Here is a 17,843-nt window from a genome sequence, read left to right as displayed (position 1 = left end):
GGCAGCACAGCGGGACTTTGGCCGTCGCGGGGAAGGCGGGAGAGGTCTGAGGGGAAGGGGGGGTCCCGCCTGTACGGGGAATAACTGGGGGAGCTCAGTCCTCCTATGTGAAAAATGCGTATTTTATGATTGGCTTTTCGCAAATATTCAAATGAATATTATATGTGTTATGTCAGAAAGTTATGCTGTATTAATTTTCTTAAGTACTGTGTTAAATCTAGTTTTGGGGTATTACGTAATGTCAAAATAGAAACTATGCTATGTGAGATACTTTTTTTTAAAAAGAAAGGACTTGCAGCGAGATAGCAGCCACAGGACACCTAAATCTTTCAGAGAAAGAGAATTTATTGCTTTCCTATCAGAGGAAACGAACTTCTTCCTGCCTGCTCAGCCCTGAAGACGCCGTCAGGATTCAGAGGAAGAAGTTGACACTGAACAGACTCCTCGGTTTGAATGGAATTTATGCATCATGTATGAGGTGTATGAATATGCAACAGGTTATTGTTTTTAAGGGTGAATCCTCTCTTAAAGTGTGTCTTTTTTCAGGCTTCTTTTGCCCAGAAAAAGGTACCCAGATGTCCGTAACTCTTTGTTTGTATTGTCTCATATTGTCCTAATCCAAAATATCGAAGTTATTATTACTCTAATTATATTGCTCATTTTCTAACCATTTTATTACTATGAAACTTTTAAAGATTTAAAAAACAAGTGATTGGCGTTTTTCACATCCTGTGACCCCCCGGTGTTGTAAATGGCTCCCCCAGAAACATCAGTACATGGGATATTGTGTGTTGGGCACTGTGTGAAAAACACCAATCACTTGTTTTTAAAAGTTTAAAATTTCAATAGTAAGTAAATTGTTATAAAACCAGTAATATAATTAAAGTAATAAAAATTTGGACAATTAGGATTTAGGAGAATACGTGACAATAAGAACAAAGAGTTATGGATGTCCAAGTACCTTTTTCTGGGCAAAAGCATTGTGATGGTTGGTGGGCATGGAAAGCTGCCCTGGGCCCCTTGCTCAGGGCTGGTGTCAGTGCCCAGAGCCAGAGGGGATCCCTTGCTGGGGCTGTGCCATGGCCACCTGCCCTGTGCCGCGCTGGCCGCTCAGGCACCAGGAACCAGCAGCCAAGGGCACTGCCAGGGCCAAAGGCCAGGTCAGCCAGACAGAAAGGGGCAGGGCTGGGCACTGTTTCCGTGGCAAGCGGCACTGGGGGGGACACCTGGGGCACCTGGCCTGGCAGTTGCCATGGAAAGCCCTGGCAGGCACTGAGGGCACAGCCCCTGGCACTGAGACACTGCTGGGCCGGGTGCTGAGCACAGCGCTGAGCACGCAGAGATGGTTTTGTTCTTGCTGAGCTGCAGCACAGCCAAGGCCTCTCCTGCCCCTCGTCCAGCCACGCTGGGGAGGGGCTGGGGCTGCGGGGGAGCTTGGCAGGGGACACAGCCAGGACAGGTGACCCCAGCTGACCCCGGGCACAGCCCAGACCAGAGCACATCATGCTCAGGGTATGAAGGGGGGAACAAGGAGCAAGGGGGGAATTTTGGAGGGAGGCTTTTTGCCTTCCCAGCTAACACTTAGGCAAGAGGGGGCCCTGTTTCACCAGTGGGCAGGGTCACTACCAAAGACACAGACACCAACTGAAGGAATTGTGGCATTTATATCATGCACAGCTGCAAAGCATTACAAAAGGAAGAGCTCAGCAAAGCACATCATCATTAGCAAAGAATTACAAAAGGATAAGCTCAGCAATCCATCAGAACTCATCATTACATTTTGATGACTAACCCCTTGGTCAAACACTAGAGGTGTTTGTGGCAGACAAAGATTCTGGCTGACTATCAAGGTACACCTTACAGACATCAGTAGTGCTTCAGTGACACCTTTCTTCATTCTTTTTTCTCAATCTCCTTGGAGTTAGGAACAAGAATTCCGTTGTCCATGGAGCTGGCGCCTTTTTAATTCCAGAATAATGCCCCCAGGCCCTTTGCTGTTCAGCTTTACCATGTTGTCTGGGGCTAACAAGGCTTGGGGGGCCCTTTCCCCTCTGGCTGGAAGGGGCCGGGTCCCAGTCCCTGAGGGGCTCCCAGGCTCCTGGATGCAATTCCTGTGCAAGTCCCTCAGTGTCACAGCAGCCTTCCCATGGAGCCCCGTGGATCAGAGCATTTGCCAAAGGGGCCCTTGGGGCAAACAGGGAGATTTGGTCTGGCAGCATGTGTAAAACAATATCCTGTCAGATCTACTTGTTCTCACACACAATCCTTGGCTGCAGGGACACATTCCCATTGCTCCTGCCCAGCTTTCAGGACTCAGAGTTGTCTTTCCCAGGAGCTGCTCCTTCAGCTGCCTCGGGAGGGCCATTTGGCCTCCAGACCCACACTCTGGCTCCATTATTAGGACTGCTGCATCCAAACCCTTTATCTCCACAAACGGTGGTGATTGGAGCTGGAGCTCCTTTTTTCACAATCGTTCCTAAAATTGCAATATCAATAATTGTGCTACCCTGTCACAGGGTTGAATAATCCAATCTTGTTCACTATTGTTTAACAGAATTACTGTAATTTCTCCTGGATATTCTGCATCAATTCCTCCTGCCATGACATGAACACTTTGCAAGGCCAAGCTCCAAGGGAGCAGTTACCAAAGCAAAGTGTCCTGGAGGAATCTGAATTCCTGTTTCAGTATTGAGAGCTCTCATTTGCTTTGAATTTCTCCTCATGAATTCCAATGCATGAAGGCCCAGCCCTGCAGCCTCTGGGCTGGCCCTGCCAGGGGCCATCACAGCCAGAACAATTTCCCAGGCAGTCCAAGTCTCACTGCCCATGGTTGGATTTGCAAATTGGGGGCAGCCGTGCACAGCCAGGGGGTTTCCATTTCCCCCGTGGGCCATTGTTCAGGGCATGGAGCACATCTGGGAGATGGGTTCTCCATGGGCAAAGGTTCCCATCTCCTCATTTTATCAACTGCTGTTTTAACAACCCCTTCACCCGTTCAACCAATCCTGCAGCTTGTGCATAGTCTGGGACATGAAAAACCCTGCAGGCTTCATCCCTGTATTTTTCACAGCAACAGACAAAGCACTCTGCATCACAGTATCACCAAACCCTGGGGAAATAGCCAATTTCATCCCTTCCTCCTTTTTACTTTGTCTACAATCTCACATAGTTGACCACTGACAGTAGGGCCCTGGCCAATCCTGTTCTGTAGGGTATTCAGAGTTACATCCCTGAGTAGCCAAAGCTACCAAATTAGTATTGTCATCACTATTTCACATTATTATTATTTCATACATAGATATACATATAGACAGATAGATACAGACATATATATAAAATATATATATATATAAGTATACAAATATATATATATTAAGGTCTTATTATACAATAAATACATATAGTTAGTTATCATAGTGATATTTCACTGGTACAAATGCAGCTGAGCTCAAGATTAAAACCTTCTGCTCTTGCTCCATGTGGGAGCATTCCAACAATAATTGTTCCTTCTGAAGGTGCTGTTTCCAATGGACTCTTAACAAATTCATCTTTGTCTGCCCAAACCCACAAGTCCTTTTCCTTTTCCATGTGCAATTTTTGGATGCATTTGAAGACATCCAGGGCTGCAGCTTCTTTTACCCGACTGCCCCACTGCTCCCACGGGGCTCCCACCTCAGCCCACTCTAGAGCCAGGGAACTCCAGGGAAGGGCTTCCCATCTGGGAATTTCTGATGGCACTGATGTCTCACATTGACATTGAACAAGTGACATTTGGTTGGGATCTGGCCAGACTGGGCCAGTTTGGTTTGACCAGTGGGCAAAGTCAGCACCAAAGACACAGACTCCAGCTGAAAGAATCAGTGTCATTTCCTGCAGTTCAGAGCAGCAAAGAATCACAAAAGGAGCAGCTCAGCAATGCAGCCAATCATCCCCACCAAAGATTGCCTGCAGTGATTAAGAAAGATGCAGCAGCATTTCCCCTCAGCCTTTCCCATCCCCCAGATGCACACAGCAGCTGGGGAAGCTGTCACAGCCAAGGGCTGCAGAGCCACTCCTGGGCACTGGCAATTCCTGCAGGTGCCTCCAGCCCCAGCTGAGGCTCCAAGCCTGCTGGGAGAGGGCCCAGCTCTGGCAGTGCTGCATGAACAAACTGACAGCACTGCTAGTGTTCCAACATCTGCTTTCATCCTCCTCTTGGCTCCCTCCCAAAGCCTGGCCAGGCCTCAAGGAGGAGCCAAGGCAGCTGACTTTGATCCTTCAGCCCCACACAAGGCCAGATGTCAGATTTCATGGCCTTGTCGTGCTTCTAAATACACAAAGGGCCATCCATGTTTCACTAAGGAGTGGCTACATCTATCACAGTGCTAATGACCATGCATATCTCAGCAGGGAGCAGATACAAAGATAACCTTTGCTTGGAAGGTTCCTCCAGAGGCCACCTTTGGCTCAGGGCCTGCTGTCCAGGCCTCACTCAGGGCTGCTGTCCAGGCCTTGGCACTTCAGGGACATGCTTTAGTGCTGGGCTTGGCACTGCTGGCTGAGCGGCTGCACTGGGTGAGCTCAGAGGGCTTTTCCAACAGAAAGGATTCTGTGATTCCATGATGAGATCCGCTGCATTCAGCTGGGGCTATTTCAGCAGCATTACTGCGCTCCAGAAGTTCCCTCTTGCCCAGCTCCTGTGGCCTGAGGCTTCAGCTCCTTCAGCTCCTGGTGCTGAGCTGCTCATGCTGAACGAGACCACTCGGAGAGACGAATCCAGTCCATCCAATTCCTTCTGGGACACGCAGAGGGGAGGCTGTGCAAACAGGAGCATTGTTTGCTGTGGCCTCCTCTCTGCCCTTCACGCCTTTCAGCGCTTTGAAGCAGCCAAGAGCTTTCTCCAAGAGTGCAATGGAGCAGCTGTTCCTGCTCGCGGGCCTGGCTCTTCCCAGTCTCTGCCCTTGCCTGCTTCTGTCCCTCTTGCTGTGCCCTCTGTTCCCCCAGGGCTGCCTGGCTGCTGCCCAGGACTGTGGCACTGGCACAGATCCAGTGCTCCAGAGCCTCCTTTCTGTGCCCTTGGAGCTGCCTGGGCACAGCAGCCTTTTCCATCTGCAAGCTCCCCATGGACAGGGAGTGCCCAGCTGCGTTCCTTGCACAGCCTCCAGGAGCCCAGGGCTGCCATCTCAAGTCCCTGCTGGCACTGGGGGCTCCCAGGTGCCTCAGGCTGCTGTGACACCGCTGCACATGGGAGGGAACAGGGGCAGGGGCTGTGCTGAAAGTCAGCTCCATCTGCTGCTGCTGCTGCTGCTGCTGCTGCTGCTGCTGCTGTGGGGTCATTTGTGCAGCCCTGGCCCAGAGTCAGGGATCAGATGCTGCCAGTCTCTTCCAGCCCTGGCTGCTCAGAGGTTGGGCCTTGGAGCCTCAGGTGGCCAAAGGCAGCTGCTGCTGGGCCCTCTGTGTGTGCCCGTGTTCAGCAGTGCTGCTCCATCAGTCTGTGCCCAGCAACGGGGAAAAGCCTCAGCCCTGCAGGGCCAGGAGCTGCCGGGCTCTGCCTGAGCAGCTCAGCCAGCAGCAAGGGAGCTGCTCCACACAGGAACCAGGAGCAAAGGACATTCCTTCTCTAGGACATGTTTTCTATTTAAAGGAAAAAAAGGAAAAAGAAAAAAAACTATATAAAATGTGAAAGATGAAAACAAAACCCAAGTGTTAGTGAAAAAGTTCTGAAACTTTGCATTAAGAGGTAAATGATTTTTTTAAAGGGGAACTCAGTTATTTACATTGTAAATGTGCTGATGGCATGGATCCATCTTACTGACCCCAGCAGCCTTTTAAAGATTCTGGGCTTTGTTTCCAACATTGCCATTTGAAATTGTGCTCAAAGCAAGAGGAAATTGCTTTGTGCCCTTCCCGCTCCAAGCAGGACTGGGAATGGAAACTCTGTCAAAGCCCAAATCCTTTAGAAGATGCCCTTCCTTCTCAGCCTGGCAAGGAGCTGCACATTCCCTTTGAAACTGTCAGGGATTTCTTAGAGACACAAAGTCCCACTTAGGGCTTTTTGCTCTGGTTTGGCAGTGCAGAAGGGCAATTCTCCATCCAACAGCTCCAGACTGCACTGCCTCAGGAACACGGCCCACTCGCCAGCTTTGGCCCACTCAGGCACTTCTAGAGGAGGAAGAAAGTGCAATTGCACAATTCCAGGCAATCAAGAAGGAAGAATGGGACAGACAAACACCCTGTGCAGATCCAGGCGTTCAGCTGGGACTGTGGACGGTTTGGGTTCTTGCCAATTGGATGTGTGTCCCCAGCTGCAATCTCTGGGCCTGCAGCAGAGTCTCACTCAGCTGCCAAAGCAGAAAGCTCAGGCGCTGTGCTCGCAAGGGGCTCGTCTGATGCAAAGCTGTCAGAGCAATGGGAGGGCAGAGCCAGCCCAGCTGGGCCCAGGGCTGAGCCCAGCAGAGCCCTGGCAGAGCCCAGAGCAGCCTCAGCAGCCACAGAGCCTGGCTGCAAGGAGAGAAAGCAGAAAGTGCCCATCAGCTGAGGGCTCCTGTGCCCTTGTGCCAAGGCCTGCGGTGCCCAGGCCATGCTGGCTGTGCCCAGAGCTGTGCCCAGAGCTGCCCATCCCTGCTGCCTTTGGCAGCAGAGCAGGAGGGCAGGACATGTGCCCAGCCTGCAGCCAGCCACGGCACATCCAGCCCTCAGCAGCTGCCCAGAGCAGGATGCTCCTGTGCTCGCTGCCATCTCCCAAAAGCTCTGATCCCACCCTGCCAAGGACACAGGGACCCACCTCACGCCAGCCACAGCTGCAAGAAAAGCTGCTCCCAAACCACGTCCTCAGCCTTCTCCAAGGCCACCGCCCATCCACGCCACAGCTGCTCCCAAGCACTTCCCCATCTGCACTGGACCACCTGGAACGCTTCCTCTGGAAAAACAAACACATTCTTGAAAAGAGATTACAGACAAAAAAGGAAAACAAGAAAAACGGGAAAAACTCTTATCTCTGTCAGGGCCTTGAGGAAGGCCAACTGCTACATGGTAGGGAAAAACCCAGCCATGGGTGAGGGAAGCCCACACTTTCTCACTTCCACCCAGCACTGCCCCCCAAAATCACGGTCATCCCAAAGCAAACAAGGGCAGTGCAGCAGCCCAGCCCTTCCTTGCCTGCAGAGCAAAGCAGCCCCTGCACAGCTTCTGGAGTCCCACCTCTGCTCCCACCATGGGGCTTTGCTTGTGTCGGGCTGGCTGCCCCAGCCCCAGCCCCAGCCCAGGCCACGGTGGCTGCTGGGGGCTGTTGGCAGGGCCAGGAGCCCACTCCCATTTGTACCCAGCCCAGCCCATGCCCCAGCCCTGCCAAAAGCAGCTGGGCAGCGACTGAAGAATGAGTTGCATCTGCCCCAGCAAAGGGGGAACCTTTGCTTCCCAGCCAGGCTGGGCCATGCCCAAATCTGGCAGCATTTCCCCGGGTGGGGACTCACCTGCAAATTCCCTGTGGAGTCTGGCTATGAAGAAGGTGCCAGAATCAAAGTCCATCACCTTCAGCCTCCAGTGGCCAGGCTGAGGAAGAGCTTCTCATCCTTGATGTCATCCTGGCTGTCTCCAGCAGCAGCAGCAGCAGCAGCAGCAGCAGCAGCAGCAGCAGCAGCATCCCCACCCGGTACAGCTTCTCCAGGGGCTCCTTCTCCTTCCCTGGGGGGAGACCAGGCTCTCAGGGCTCTGCCCAGGGCCCCAGCTGTCAGGGAACCAGCACAAGCAAAACCAGCTTGGATGGCGGCCACCAGTGCTGGGCAGAGCAGCTCAGCTGCAGCACAAGGGCTGCGTGTGCCCATCCCATGACCCTGTGCAGTGACACAGGCAGCACAAAAAGGTCTGGGTTCCTTTGCTTCTGATTGCCAAGGCATGTGTGGAGCTGCAGCTTACCAGGGCCCTGGATCACAGTGTGCCTGTGGCTCTCTCCCTTCTTCTACGGCCGAGGAATATCCTGCACCCAAGGATCACAGAACAGGTCTTCTAATGTGGGTCTTTCCAAGGAGTTCACGGATAAACACCACCTGATCAGATCTTTGCACTCTGGGCAGAGAAAGCAGAAAGTGCCAGTCAGCCAGAGAAGGCTCCTGTCTGCTTTGCCCCACTATTGCCATGCCCAGGCCATTCTGGATGCGCTCAGGGCTGGGCCTAAACTTTCCCATCAATTCCCTGTTTTGGAGGAGAGCAGGACATGTGCCACCTCCTCAGCAGCTGCCAGAGCGGGATGCTCACAAGCCCGCTGCTGGCTCCCAGCAGTGGGATTCCCCCCGTGCCCAGAGAAGAGGATCCACCTTGAGAGAGCCCTTGTGGCAGCGGGAGCTGGCCCCAGCAGAGGTTCCGGCCCCTCCTGAAAGGGTGCTCCCCGCAGACCATCTGGTGCAGCAGGATGCCCAGGGACCAGATCGTTGCTGCCTCGCCATGGTACCAGCCAAAGTCGTTCCATTCCGGGGGGCTGTAGGACGGTGTTCCTATGGAATACAGATGGAGTTCAGCAGGGGGATGCTGCTGCTCCCAGAGCCTGGCCCCAGCATCCCTGGGCCTGCGGGGGCTGCATCAGTGGCACACAGGGTGACCACTGCCCTCTCGCCAGCACCTGGGACTTGTGCACAAACTTGGGCTTGGAAAAGAAGCCACTGGTGTCAGAAGAGGGCAGAGGAAGCCCTGGCTAAGCCTGACCATGACATGCAAAGGAAGAACCCACTCACTGCTGGTGAAAACATGCCCCTATCCTCCCTGTCTGCATTGCCCCAAAAATATTAGGAAGCCAAGGCAAACAGGGCGAGTGGAGCAGTGCAAGCCCTTCCTCTCGCCTGCACACCAAACTGGCTGGGGCACAGGTTCCTCCCCGCTCTCTGCTACCCCCACCCAGGGGGGTTTTGGTCGGGCTGGCTGCCCCAGCCCAGCCCCAGTCCTGGGCAGAGTGGCTGGCAAAGGCTGCCAGCAGGGCTGGAAGATGGCTCCCCACCCAGCCCCGCTCTAAAGCAACTCAGCTGAAGACTCAGTCCCCTGACTGGCAGCAAAAGGGAGAATCCCCGCTTGGGCTGGGAGATGTTGGGCCATGAGATCCCGGGACCAGGAGTACACCCTTACGTGGGCTCACCTGCAAAGTGGGTGTAGGCTGTCTCTTGCAGGTAGGTGCCACAGCCAAAGTCGATCAATTTGGCCTGCCCGGTGGCCAGGTCAAGCACGATGTTCTGAGGTTTGATGTCGCGGTGCAGGACCCCGCAGCTGGTGCAGTGCCACACGGCCTCCAGCACCTGGCGGAACAGCTCCCGCGCCACCTCCTCGGGCAGGAACTGCCGTGCCTCAATGAAACGCTGCAGGTCCTGACACCGCTCTGGCCGCTCCATCACCATCACGATGTGGTTGGGGAGCTCAAGCCACTCCAGGAGCTGCACCACGCCGGGGAAGCCAGTGGACACCTTGGCTAGCAGCACGATCTCCAGCGGGGCCCTGCTGCCATCGGGCTGCGGGAGGAGCACGATGCCCTCAGCGGGGCCGATGCCGTGCCAGGCCTGGGGAAGCCCTGAGCCAGCCCGGGATGCTCTGCGCCCTGCGCTGCGCCCACGCCCGCTCCCCCTCGAGGCGTCCTGGCGGCTTCCACCGTGCCGGGCCTCGGCTCATCCCCGCCCGGCAGCCCCGGCTGCTGCCGCTGGCCCCGCTCACTCACCAGCTCGCCCCAGTGCCGGACGCGGTTCCGTGGCACCCTCTTGATGGCCACCTGCAAGCCAAGGACAGCAGTGGCCTCAGCTCGCCGCCCGCTCTGCCCAGCCCCATCCTCCTCCTCCTCCGTCCCCTCGTCCTGCGCCCGCCGCCGGCCCCGCCGCTCACCGGGGCGCCGTCCGAGAGCCGCGTGGCCGCGAAGACGCTGCCGAATCCTCCGCGCCCCAGCAGCGAACCCAGGCGGTAGCGCTCCTGCAGGGCCTCGGGCGCCGTCCCTGCGGGCGGGACGCGGCTGTCAGCGCTCGGCCCGGGGCCAGCAACGGCCCCCGAGCGCCCCTCAGCCGCCCCGGGCCGGCCATGCCCAGGCCTTCGCTCCTCGCAACGCGGCACGGGAGGCTCGGGGCCGGCGGCCGCGCTGCCGAGCGGCGGAGCTCGGGCCGGGGAAGCCGCAGCGGAGGCGGCGGCAGCGGCCGCGCCGCCTGTGTCCTCCGCGGGCCCCGGGAGGGGCCGGGGCCGGGGCCGGGCTCGGGGCTGGAGCCTGCCTCGGGGCCGGGGCCGGGCTCGGGCCAGGCGGAGGCGAAGGGCGGCGATGCCGCCCCCGCACACGGCACTGATGCCCGCCCAGCAGCGCCACCGCCAGTAGGGCCAGAGCCGGGCGGAGGCGAGACCGCGGCGGGACGGGCGGGGCCGGGCACGGGGCAGCCCCGCCCGGGGCCGGGGGCGGGCCGGGGGCATGGCCCGGCCCGGCAGGGGGAGAGGGAGGCGGGGACACGAGAGGGAGGCGGGGAGAGGAGAGGGACGCCGGGCGAGGGACCCCGGGAGAAGGGTGCCCGACGGCGGGAAAGGGAGACTCAGAGACAGAAAGAGAGAAAGACCAAGAAAGAGAGACAGAGAAAGAAAGAGAGAAAGAGAAAGATCCTTATCGATTATCTGCTTTGCTGCTTCTGCCGCTGTTGCCGCCGCTGCTGCCGCCGCTGCTGCTGCCGCCGCTGCCGCCGCTGCAACTGAAGCACCGGGGCCGTTCGTCCCCGTGTCCGTTCCCCGCTCGCCCCACGAGCCCCACGTTCGAGCCCCGCGCGCCCCGGGCACAGCCCCTGAGTCTGTCCAAACACGGCAACTTTGCAGCCTTGAGCCCAGGTGCAGAGCCCTGACTCCTGCACACTGGCACAGCAATCCCCTCGCTTGCTGCTCTGCATTGGCCTGGCTGAGGGGCAAACACTGGCGGGACACCTTCCCTTGGGCTAGGATTCCTACCTGAGCCCAGCACTGCACTTACATCTCCAGTGTTGCCTTCCAGTAAAAACAGGGGAAGCAAAACTGTGTGTGGCTCATGGTATTTTAGAGTGTCTAAAAATCCCTAAGTCACCGATCTTAGAGGTACAGTGCATCTGGAATTACTGGGATGGAGAAGTAGTGCCCCATGGAAAAGGGGAGCATAGAAATAAATAAAGGAAAACATCTTGGATTGTTTCTTTCATTTTCATTTCCCTTCTGGAAAGCTGTTCCTGTTTTCCAGGAATCTTCTCCTGTCTGCTCTTGCCAAGAATCTCTCCTGGAGAACAAGGTCAAGCTCCTGTCCCAAGATTTGCCACCAGCTGCAGCTTCTCTTGGCTTTCCACACTGCACAGTGTCTGCAGCAGGACTTTTGCAGCAAAGCAGGACAAATGTTTGGAGAACTTTACGTGTCCTTTCTTTTCCTGGTGGGCTGGGGTGTTGTGCCACTGGTGAAGTTTCCATTGTGACTGTTTGTGCTGCTTTAGGGCAAATTTTGGGAGGAAACCTCCAAAAGGGGTCCGTCTAGAAAGCAACTTCAACCGGCCTCTCCTCCTACTAGTTCCGGAAAAAACTTCCCTGGAGAAAAGTTGAGAAAACCAGGTTATTTAACAAGTAAAGTATTCCCAAGCATGAAAAATGAATAATATTAAATAAAACCTCTGACAGTGCTGAAGAGATGGCAAATTCAGAAAGTCCTTTTTGTGGGGTGTAGTTGGCTCACTCGGTCTCTTCTAAGTCCCTCTGGTGCTGGAATGCAGCGTCCCAGACCTCAGTGGGCCACAGGTGTGAGCTGCAGGTGTTTTTCTGGGTTTTCAGTCCAGAGCAGGTTTAAACAGTTCCAAGAAAAAGGAAAGTCACAGTCCCAGGAACTTCTCTGCCTAAGCTAGCTAAAACCAAATTGCTGGACCTGGGCTGTGAAGGCACTGGGAAATTTCCAAATCTGGGCACTGGCGCTGCCAGCAAACACCAGATCTGGATGGTGCTGGAGCCAGAACCTGGAAATTTCCAACTTTTGGCTTTCTGTGTTAGCAAATCACTGGACTTGGGCTGTGCTGGCACCAGGAAGTTTTCAGATCTGGGCGCTGGCGCTGCCAGCAAACACCAGATCTGGGTGATGTCGTTGGCAGTGACAGAAATCTGCCGGATTTGGGCTCTGCTGGCACCGGGAAATTTCCAAATCTGGGTACTGGCGCAGCAAACACAAGATGTGGGCGGTGCCAGAGCCAGTAGCAGAAAGTGGCCGGGTTTTAGTTTTCTTTGCCAGAAAATTGCTGCATTTGGGTTGTGCTCGCACCAGGAAATTGCCAGATGTGGGCACTGGCAGTGCCAGCGCACACCAGATCTTGGTGGGATATTTCCCACTACCAGGAAATTGCCAAATGTGATCTTTCTGTGCCAGCAAACTGCTGGAATTGTGCTGTGCAGGCATCTGAAAAATTCCAGATCGGGGCACTGGCGGTGTCAGCACACACGAGATCGGAGTAGTGTAGGCACCAGGTATTTGCCTGGTTTTGGCTTTCTGTGCCAGCCAATTGCTGGACTTGGGCTGTGTGGCACAGGGAAATGTTCAGATCTGGGCATGGGCGGTGCCATCAAACACCAGGTCTGGGTGGTGACAGTCTTGGCACCAGGAAATTGCTGCGTTTTGTCTTCTTTTTCCAAAAAAACTGCTGCACTTGGGCTGTGTTAGAACCGATAAATGTCCAGACTGGGGTACAGGCGGTGGCAGCAAACACCAGATCTTGGCATTGCCAGTGCCAGCAGTGGGAAATTGCCAGATTTTGACTTTCTTTACCAGAAAATTACTGGACTTGGCTCTGCCAGAACAATGGAATTTCCAGGTCTGGGCACTTGAGGTGGCAGCAAACACCAGATCTGGGCGGTGCCAGACCCAGTTATGTTGGAAATGAATTTGTAGAGAATTTTTAAGGTTTGATAGAAGGTTTCTATAGTATGTATGCAAGTGTCACAATCCATCCTTACGAACGGGTTTCGTGATGGTTTGTGGGTTGATCTCAGAGTGCAAAAAACACCGACACGGTACAGGGGGTTGCAGTGATAATCAAAACAAATGTACCTTTATTGAATAACCACAAGAAAATGCATTGGGGAGGAATTCGGGAAAAGGGAAAAAGAGGGAGGAAGAGAAAGGAAGGTATAGAGCTACCAAACATAGAAAAGGCGCAGTCCTTTGATGTCCAGCCAATGGAGTTCACCAGGTCACGTCTGGGGAGATCTCAGGGTTGCAGTTCATCTGAACTCTTATTATACTCTTTTTGTTGATGGGGGAAGGGGTAAAACTTGAAACCGAATCAAAGGTAGTCTATTGTATTTTTGGGGGAAAAAATGGCATTTAGAGAAGGGTACACACAGTCCATGTTCTCTGCAGTGGGTGAGAGCCATTGTCTTCTTGGTCCACTGCTCGCACCTGCAACATCCATCTTGCTTTGGTTAGCTTGCCTCCCCCACACACCTCCCCCAGGTTAGGGGTCTCAGTGCCAGTCCTTGGAAAGAGTGTGGGGGGGCCTTTTCACACAGGGATTTCATGTCTCGGTCTTTGATGGAGAGGCCTTGTACATCTCAGTCTGTCTGTCACGGCGGTTGTAAGACAAGTGAGGGGTCTTCTGTGGGGGACCACCCAAAACTCAGGAGAAGTCCAGCCAGGCCGAGAGGTGGGACAACTTCCAAGGCTATTGTTGCAAAAAGGCAAGGGGCCCCCTTCTTCCTTTCACTGGGTTCAGTGTAGCATACAGCAAACACACCTGTGAACAATAGCTTAGCAATGCCAGCAGCTGTGCTCAGGTCTCGGGGCCCTTGGCATGTAACTTTCTCCACCAGGGCCAGAAACTTCAGACAAGGGGCTTTTCTTCAGTGGTCCCCAATGACGATCGTGAGGCAGATGAGAGAAACTTTGGACAGAGTCTCACACCTACATTACATGGACGATGTACTAATCTGTGCTTCCACCAAGTCTTACTCAGACGCAGCACTTTCCAAGACTGTCGCAGCTGTCGAAAGCGCGGGGTTTCAGATAGCTCAGGAAAAAATCCAGCTATGGAGCCCATGGAAGTACCTCGGGTTTTTAATCACAGGAAGGACCGTCGTGCCTCAACCTCTGTCCATCAACGAGCACCCCCAGACATTAAGAGACACGCAACAGCTGTGCGGCGTCATCACGTGGATCCGACCTCTCCTGGGCCTCACCACAGAAGAACTGGCACCGCTCTTCGACCTTCTACGAGGAGACGGCGACCTGGCTTCCCCACGCTTGCTAACGCCAGGAGCCTGGGAGGCTTTGGAGAGAGTCGCCAGCGCCATCAAACACCGCCAGGCGCATCGGACAGACCGGTCCCTTCCCCTCAGCCTCGGTATTTTTGGTAAGTGCCCAAACTTCCATGTGCTGCTCTTTCAGTGGGATGACACTTCAAAAACCCCACTCATCATCATCGAGTGGCTTTTTCTGCTGCACCAGCCACATCAAACAGTTACCACCCCACCAGAACTTGTAGCCAAACTTATTATTAAAGGCTGCCATTCGCATCTCTGGGTCCACCCCTGAGTATAACTGAAAACTCTTCCTTAATCTTTCCAACCATTCAGTGGGGGTCTCATCTTTTCCTTGGCACTCTTTGAATGCCTTGCTTATGTTTTGTCCCCGGGGCACAGCCTCTTGTATGCCCTGGGTTATGATGGTTCTTAAGTCCTGCATATGACCACGATGGTTGGGGTCCTGCTTGTTCCAGTTGGGATTTTGCAAGGGCCATTTCACATCAGCTGCGGGACCTTGAACATGTTGGGGGTCCCAAATCCTCATTCCTGCCCTTCTAATCATCCCTCTCTCTTCTGTTGTAAATAGGATGCCTAGAATGGATTGCATCTCTACCCAAGTATATATGTTTGGCCCTAGGAACTGATCCACTCTTTCTGCTACTCCTACGGGGTCTTCTAATAATTTTCCCATCTCTTTCTTAAACTTGCAGACATCTCCTGAGTTCAAGGGAACAGTGACAAACCCCATCCCAGCTTGAGGTCCTCCTAATGCTATTTCCCTGAGAGGGAACAGCCCACTGCTCTCTCCTTCCTCAATTACTGTCCTCATCTGACTCCGAGTACACCTTCTGCAATCCGGGGAGTCCGTGACCTGCTGTCTATTAGGGGCCGATATCAGGGGTGCATTTGGGAGGGGTTCAGGGGGAGCTGGTGGTATATACGGGGGAGGATAAATAGGAACATATTCCTCTGGTCGAGACTTTTTCTTTTTGTCTTCCTCCCCTTGTTCCCTTAAGGGGGAACAACCTAGCCGTTTGCTCATTACTTCCTACCAACCATAATTTAGCATATGCACTCTCCTCTGGGTTCACTGGCTCTTTAGAATTCACATAAATGTTCAGGGCTTGACAGACCCAATCCTGGAAGGATCCGAAAATGGGCCAGTATATACTTCCTGAATCCAGATTCTTACCTCCCTGTACTACCATGCAATAATTTATCATTTTTGCCTTATCCTTCCCCTTTCTGGAAGGCAAGTCATCCCAATACTTGGTCATTAATCTTAACGGACTGTCCTTAGGTATTGGGGGTAACTGGGGACCCTCCCACATGGGATCAGAAGGCTTGCTCTTCTTCTGCCCCATCTTCCAAGGCACCTCCACACACACACACACACACACACACACACACACACACACAAAACCCCTCGGTTGTGGCTCGCTCCCTCGCGGGCTACGAGAACCGCACTACTAGAGGGTCCCTCTCACGTCGTCCGCAGGTGGACGTCTCATTCACCGTGCCCTGGGATCCCAACCCCAACTGAGCGGTTCATCTCGTATACTCACGCGTCCTGTGTTGTCGCTTGGATCTTCGTGCACAAAGTTTACAGGGTTACCGGTGTTTTCCTTGCTTATTCCTGAATTTAGGTTCGTCAGTTCAGATGAGGGGTCGGGTGAGAAGGCCAGGGCCACCAGGTGGTGGGGCGCCCCCCCAGGATTCTCGAACCAACCCTGTTTTCTGGATCCAAGTCATGGCACCAAATTGTGATAAACGAGTCCACTGGATTTAAGGATCATATAATTATATTTATTATTATGCAAGCGAGAATAAGCAAAGTTCAGCGCTGGGCGGCCGGGAGTCTCCGCTCCTCTAGGCTCGCGCCGTTCCTATCCCCAAGGTTCGCCTTTTATTGCCTTCCTCTCCCAAGTTCAGGGATGACGTGGTCTGTCTTTTGCGCTTCCTCGTTCACTTGCTAGGGGGTCTTTTTCTGCCTTCTGGTGGTCGTGGGATGAAGGCTCCAAGTCTTCCTCTTTAACCGCTGAGTGAACTTTCCCTTATAAGGCATATCTATACAGTAGAATTTTCAGAAAACTATACAATTCCTGCAAGCCTAAGCAATTCTTGTGAGTTTAAGGATTGTTGTTACAGCCTTCCTCTGTGACCGCTGGGTGAACTTTCCCTTATAAGGTATATCTTTACCATGGAATTCCCAAAGCACTATACGATTCCTGCAAGCCAAGCAACCATGTGTGGCTGCACATTTAAGAATCAAGCGGTTTTAGCTATTTAGTTATTGCTTTTATATTGTATAATTATGTAGCTATTGTTTTAATTAATGAACAAACGTATTGCTACTTATTACATCCAATTTGTGTTGAATTGGAGCTGGGTTGGGAATTGTTGTTTTGGGGTGAGTTGATGGGTGTTTGTTGTGGGTCCTGGGGAGGGGAGGTCCAGGGTTTGGTGGGGGTGATAGTCAAAGGGGGGTGGGAGGTGATTGGACAGGGGACTTGACCAATCATTCGATGTCCTGAGAAAATGATTGGTCCAGAATGAATATTGATAAGGACCAATGAGAACACCGGAAAACGACCAATCAACGTGCGGATCCAAACCCCACCAATCCTGGACCTGAGAGGGGTTATAAAATGAGGGTTTTGACTGGGTTGGGGTTCTTCTCCTTCTGGGGGAGGTACTATATGGGGGAGAACCCAGCGTGTTTGGGACACATCATTATCTTTGGGTTGCTGCGTGGGAGTTTGGGGTTATCTCAGACTCCCAGTCCTCTGTAGTTTGTTTTGATAAACGAGGGCCTGTTTCCTTCTCAAGATCTGGCCTCGTTTGAATTCATAACAGCATGGTTTTCACCAGCACTGAGTGGGTTCTTCCTTGTCATGGTTGGGTCTTGCCAGGGTTTCCACAGCCCTCTTCTAACACCAGTGGCTTCCTATCCAACCCTAAGTCAACACAAGTCCCAGGTGCTGGCGAGAGGGCAGTGGTCACCCTGTGTGCCACTGATGCAGCCCCCGCAGGCCCAGGGATGCTGGGGCCAGGCTCTGGGAGCAGCAGCATCCCCCTGCTGAACTCCATCTGTATTCCATAGGAACACCATCCTACAGCCCCCCGGAATGGAACGACTTTGGCTGGTACCATGGCGAGGCAGCAACGATCTGGTCCCTGGGCATCCTGCTGCACCAGATGGTCTGCAGGGAGCACCCTTTCAGGAGGGGCCGGAACCTCAGCTGGGGCCAGCTCCCGCTGCCACAAGGGCTCTCTCAAGGTGGATCCTCTTCTCTGGGCACGGGGGGAATCCCAGTGCTGGGAGCCAGCAGCGGGCTCGTGAGCATCCCGCTCTGGCAGCTGCTGAGGAGGTGGCACATGTCCTGCTCTCCTCCAAAACAGGGAATTGATGGGAAAGTTTAGGTCCAGCTCTGAGCATATCCAGCAAGGCCTGGGCATGGCAATAGTGAGGCAAAGACAACAGGAGCCTTCTCTGGCTGACCAGTGGTTTCTAGTTTCTGTGCCCAGAGTGCCAAGATCTGATCAGGCGGTGTTTATCCATGCTGGACGTGGAAAGGCCCTCATTAGAAGAGCTGCTCTGTCATCCTTGGATGCAGGATATTCATCTCCCCTAG

At 53.9% G+C, this 17,843-nt stretch overlaps 1 protein-coding gene across 1 annotated transcript; it reads right to left on the bottom strand.

Moving 5' to 3' along the window:
• Positions 1–769: 769 nt before the first annotated feature.
• On the bottom strand, positions 770–12,915 carry LOC143696406 (serine/threonine-protein kinase pim-1-like). Its single transcript, XM_077192538.1, has 6 exons — positions 12,909–12,915; positions 9,832–9,938; positions 9,671–9,721; positions 9,101–9,467; positions 8,292–8,468; positions 770–798 (listed from the first exon to the last, which is right to left on the bottom strand). Exons 1-6 carry the CDS (start codon positions 12,913–12,915, stop codon positions 770–772), a joined length of 738 nt encoding a protein of 245 aa, XP_077048653.1.
• Between the last annotated feature and the right edge of the window lie 4,928 nt (positions 12,916–17,843).

This window comes from Agelaius phoeniceus, chromosome 34 (assembly GCF_051311805.1).
Source record: "Agelaius phoeniceus isolate bAgePho1 chromosome 34, bAgePho1.hap1, whole genome shotgun sequence".
In the NCBI taxonomy this organism is placed as follows: Eukaryota; Metazoa; Chordata; class Aves; order Passeriformes; family Icteridae; genus Agelaius; species Agelaius phoeniceus.
The sequence above is the reverse complement of the archived record's forward strand: the minus strand, read 5'-3'. Positions and strand labels throughout refer to the sequence as shown.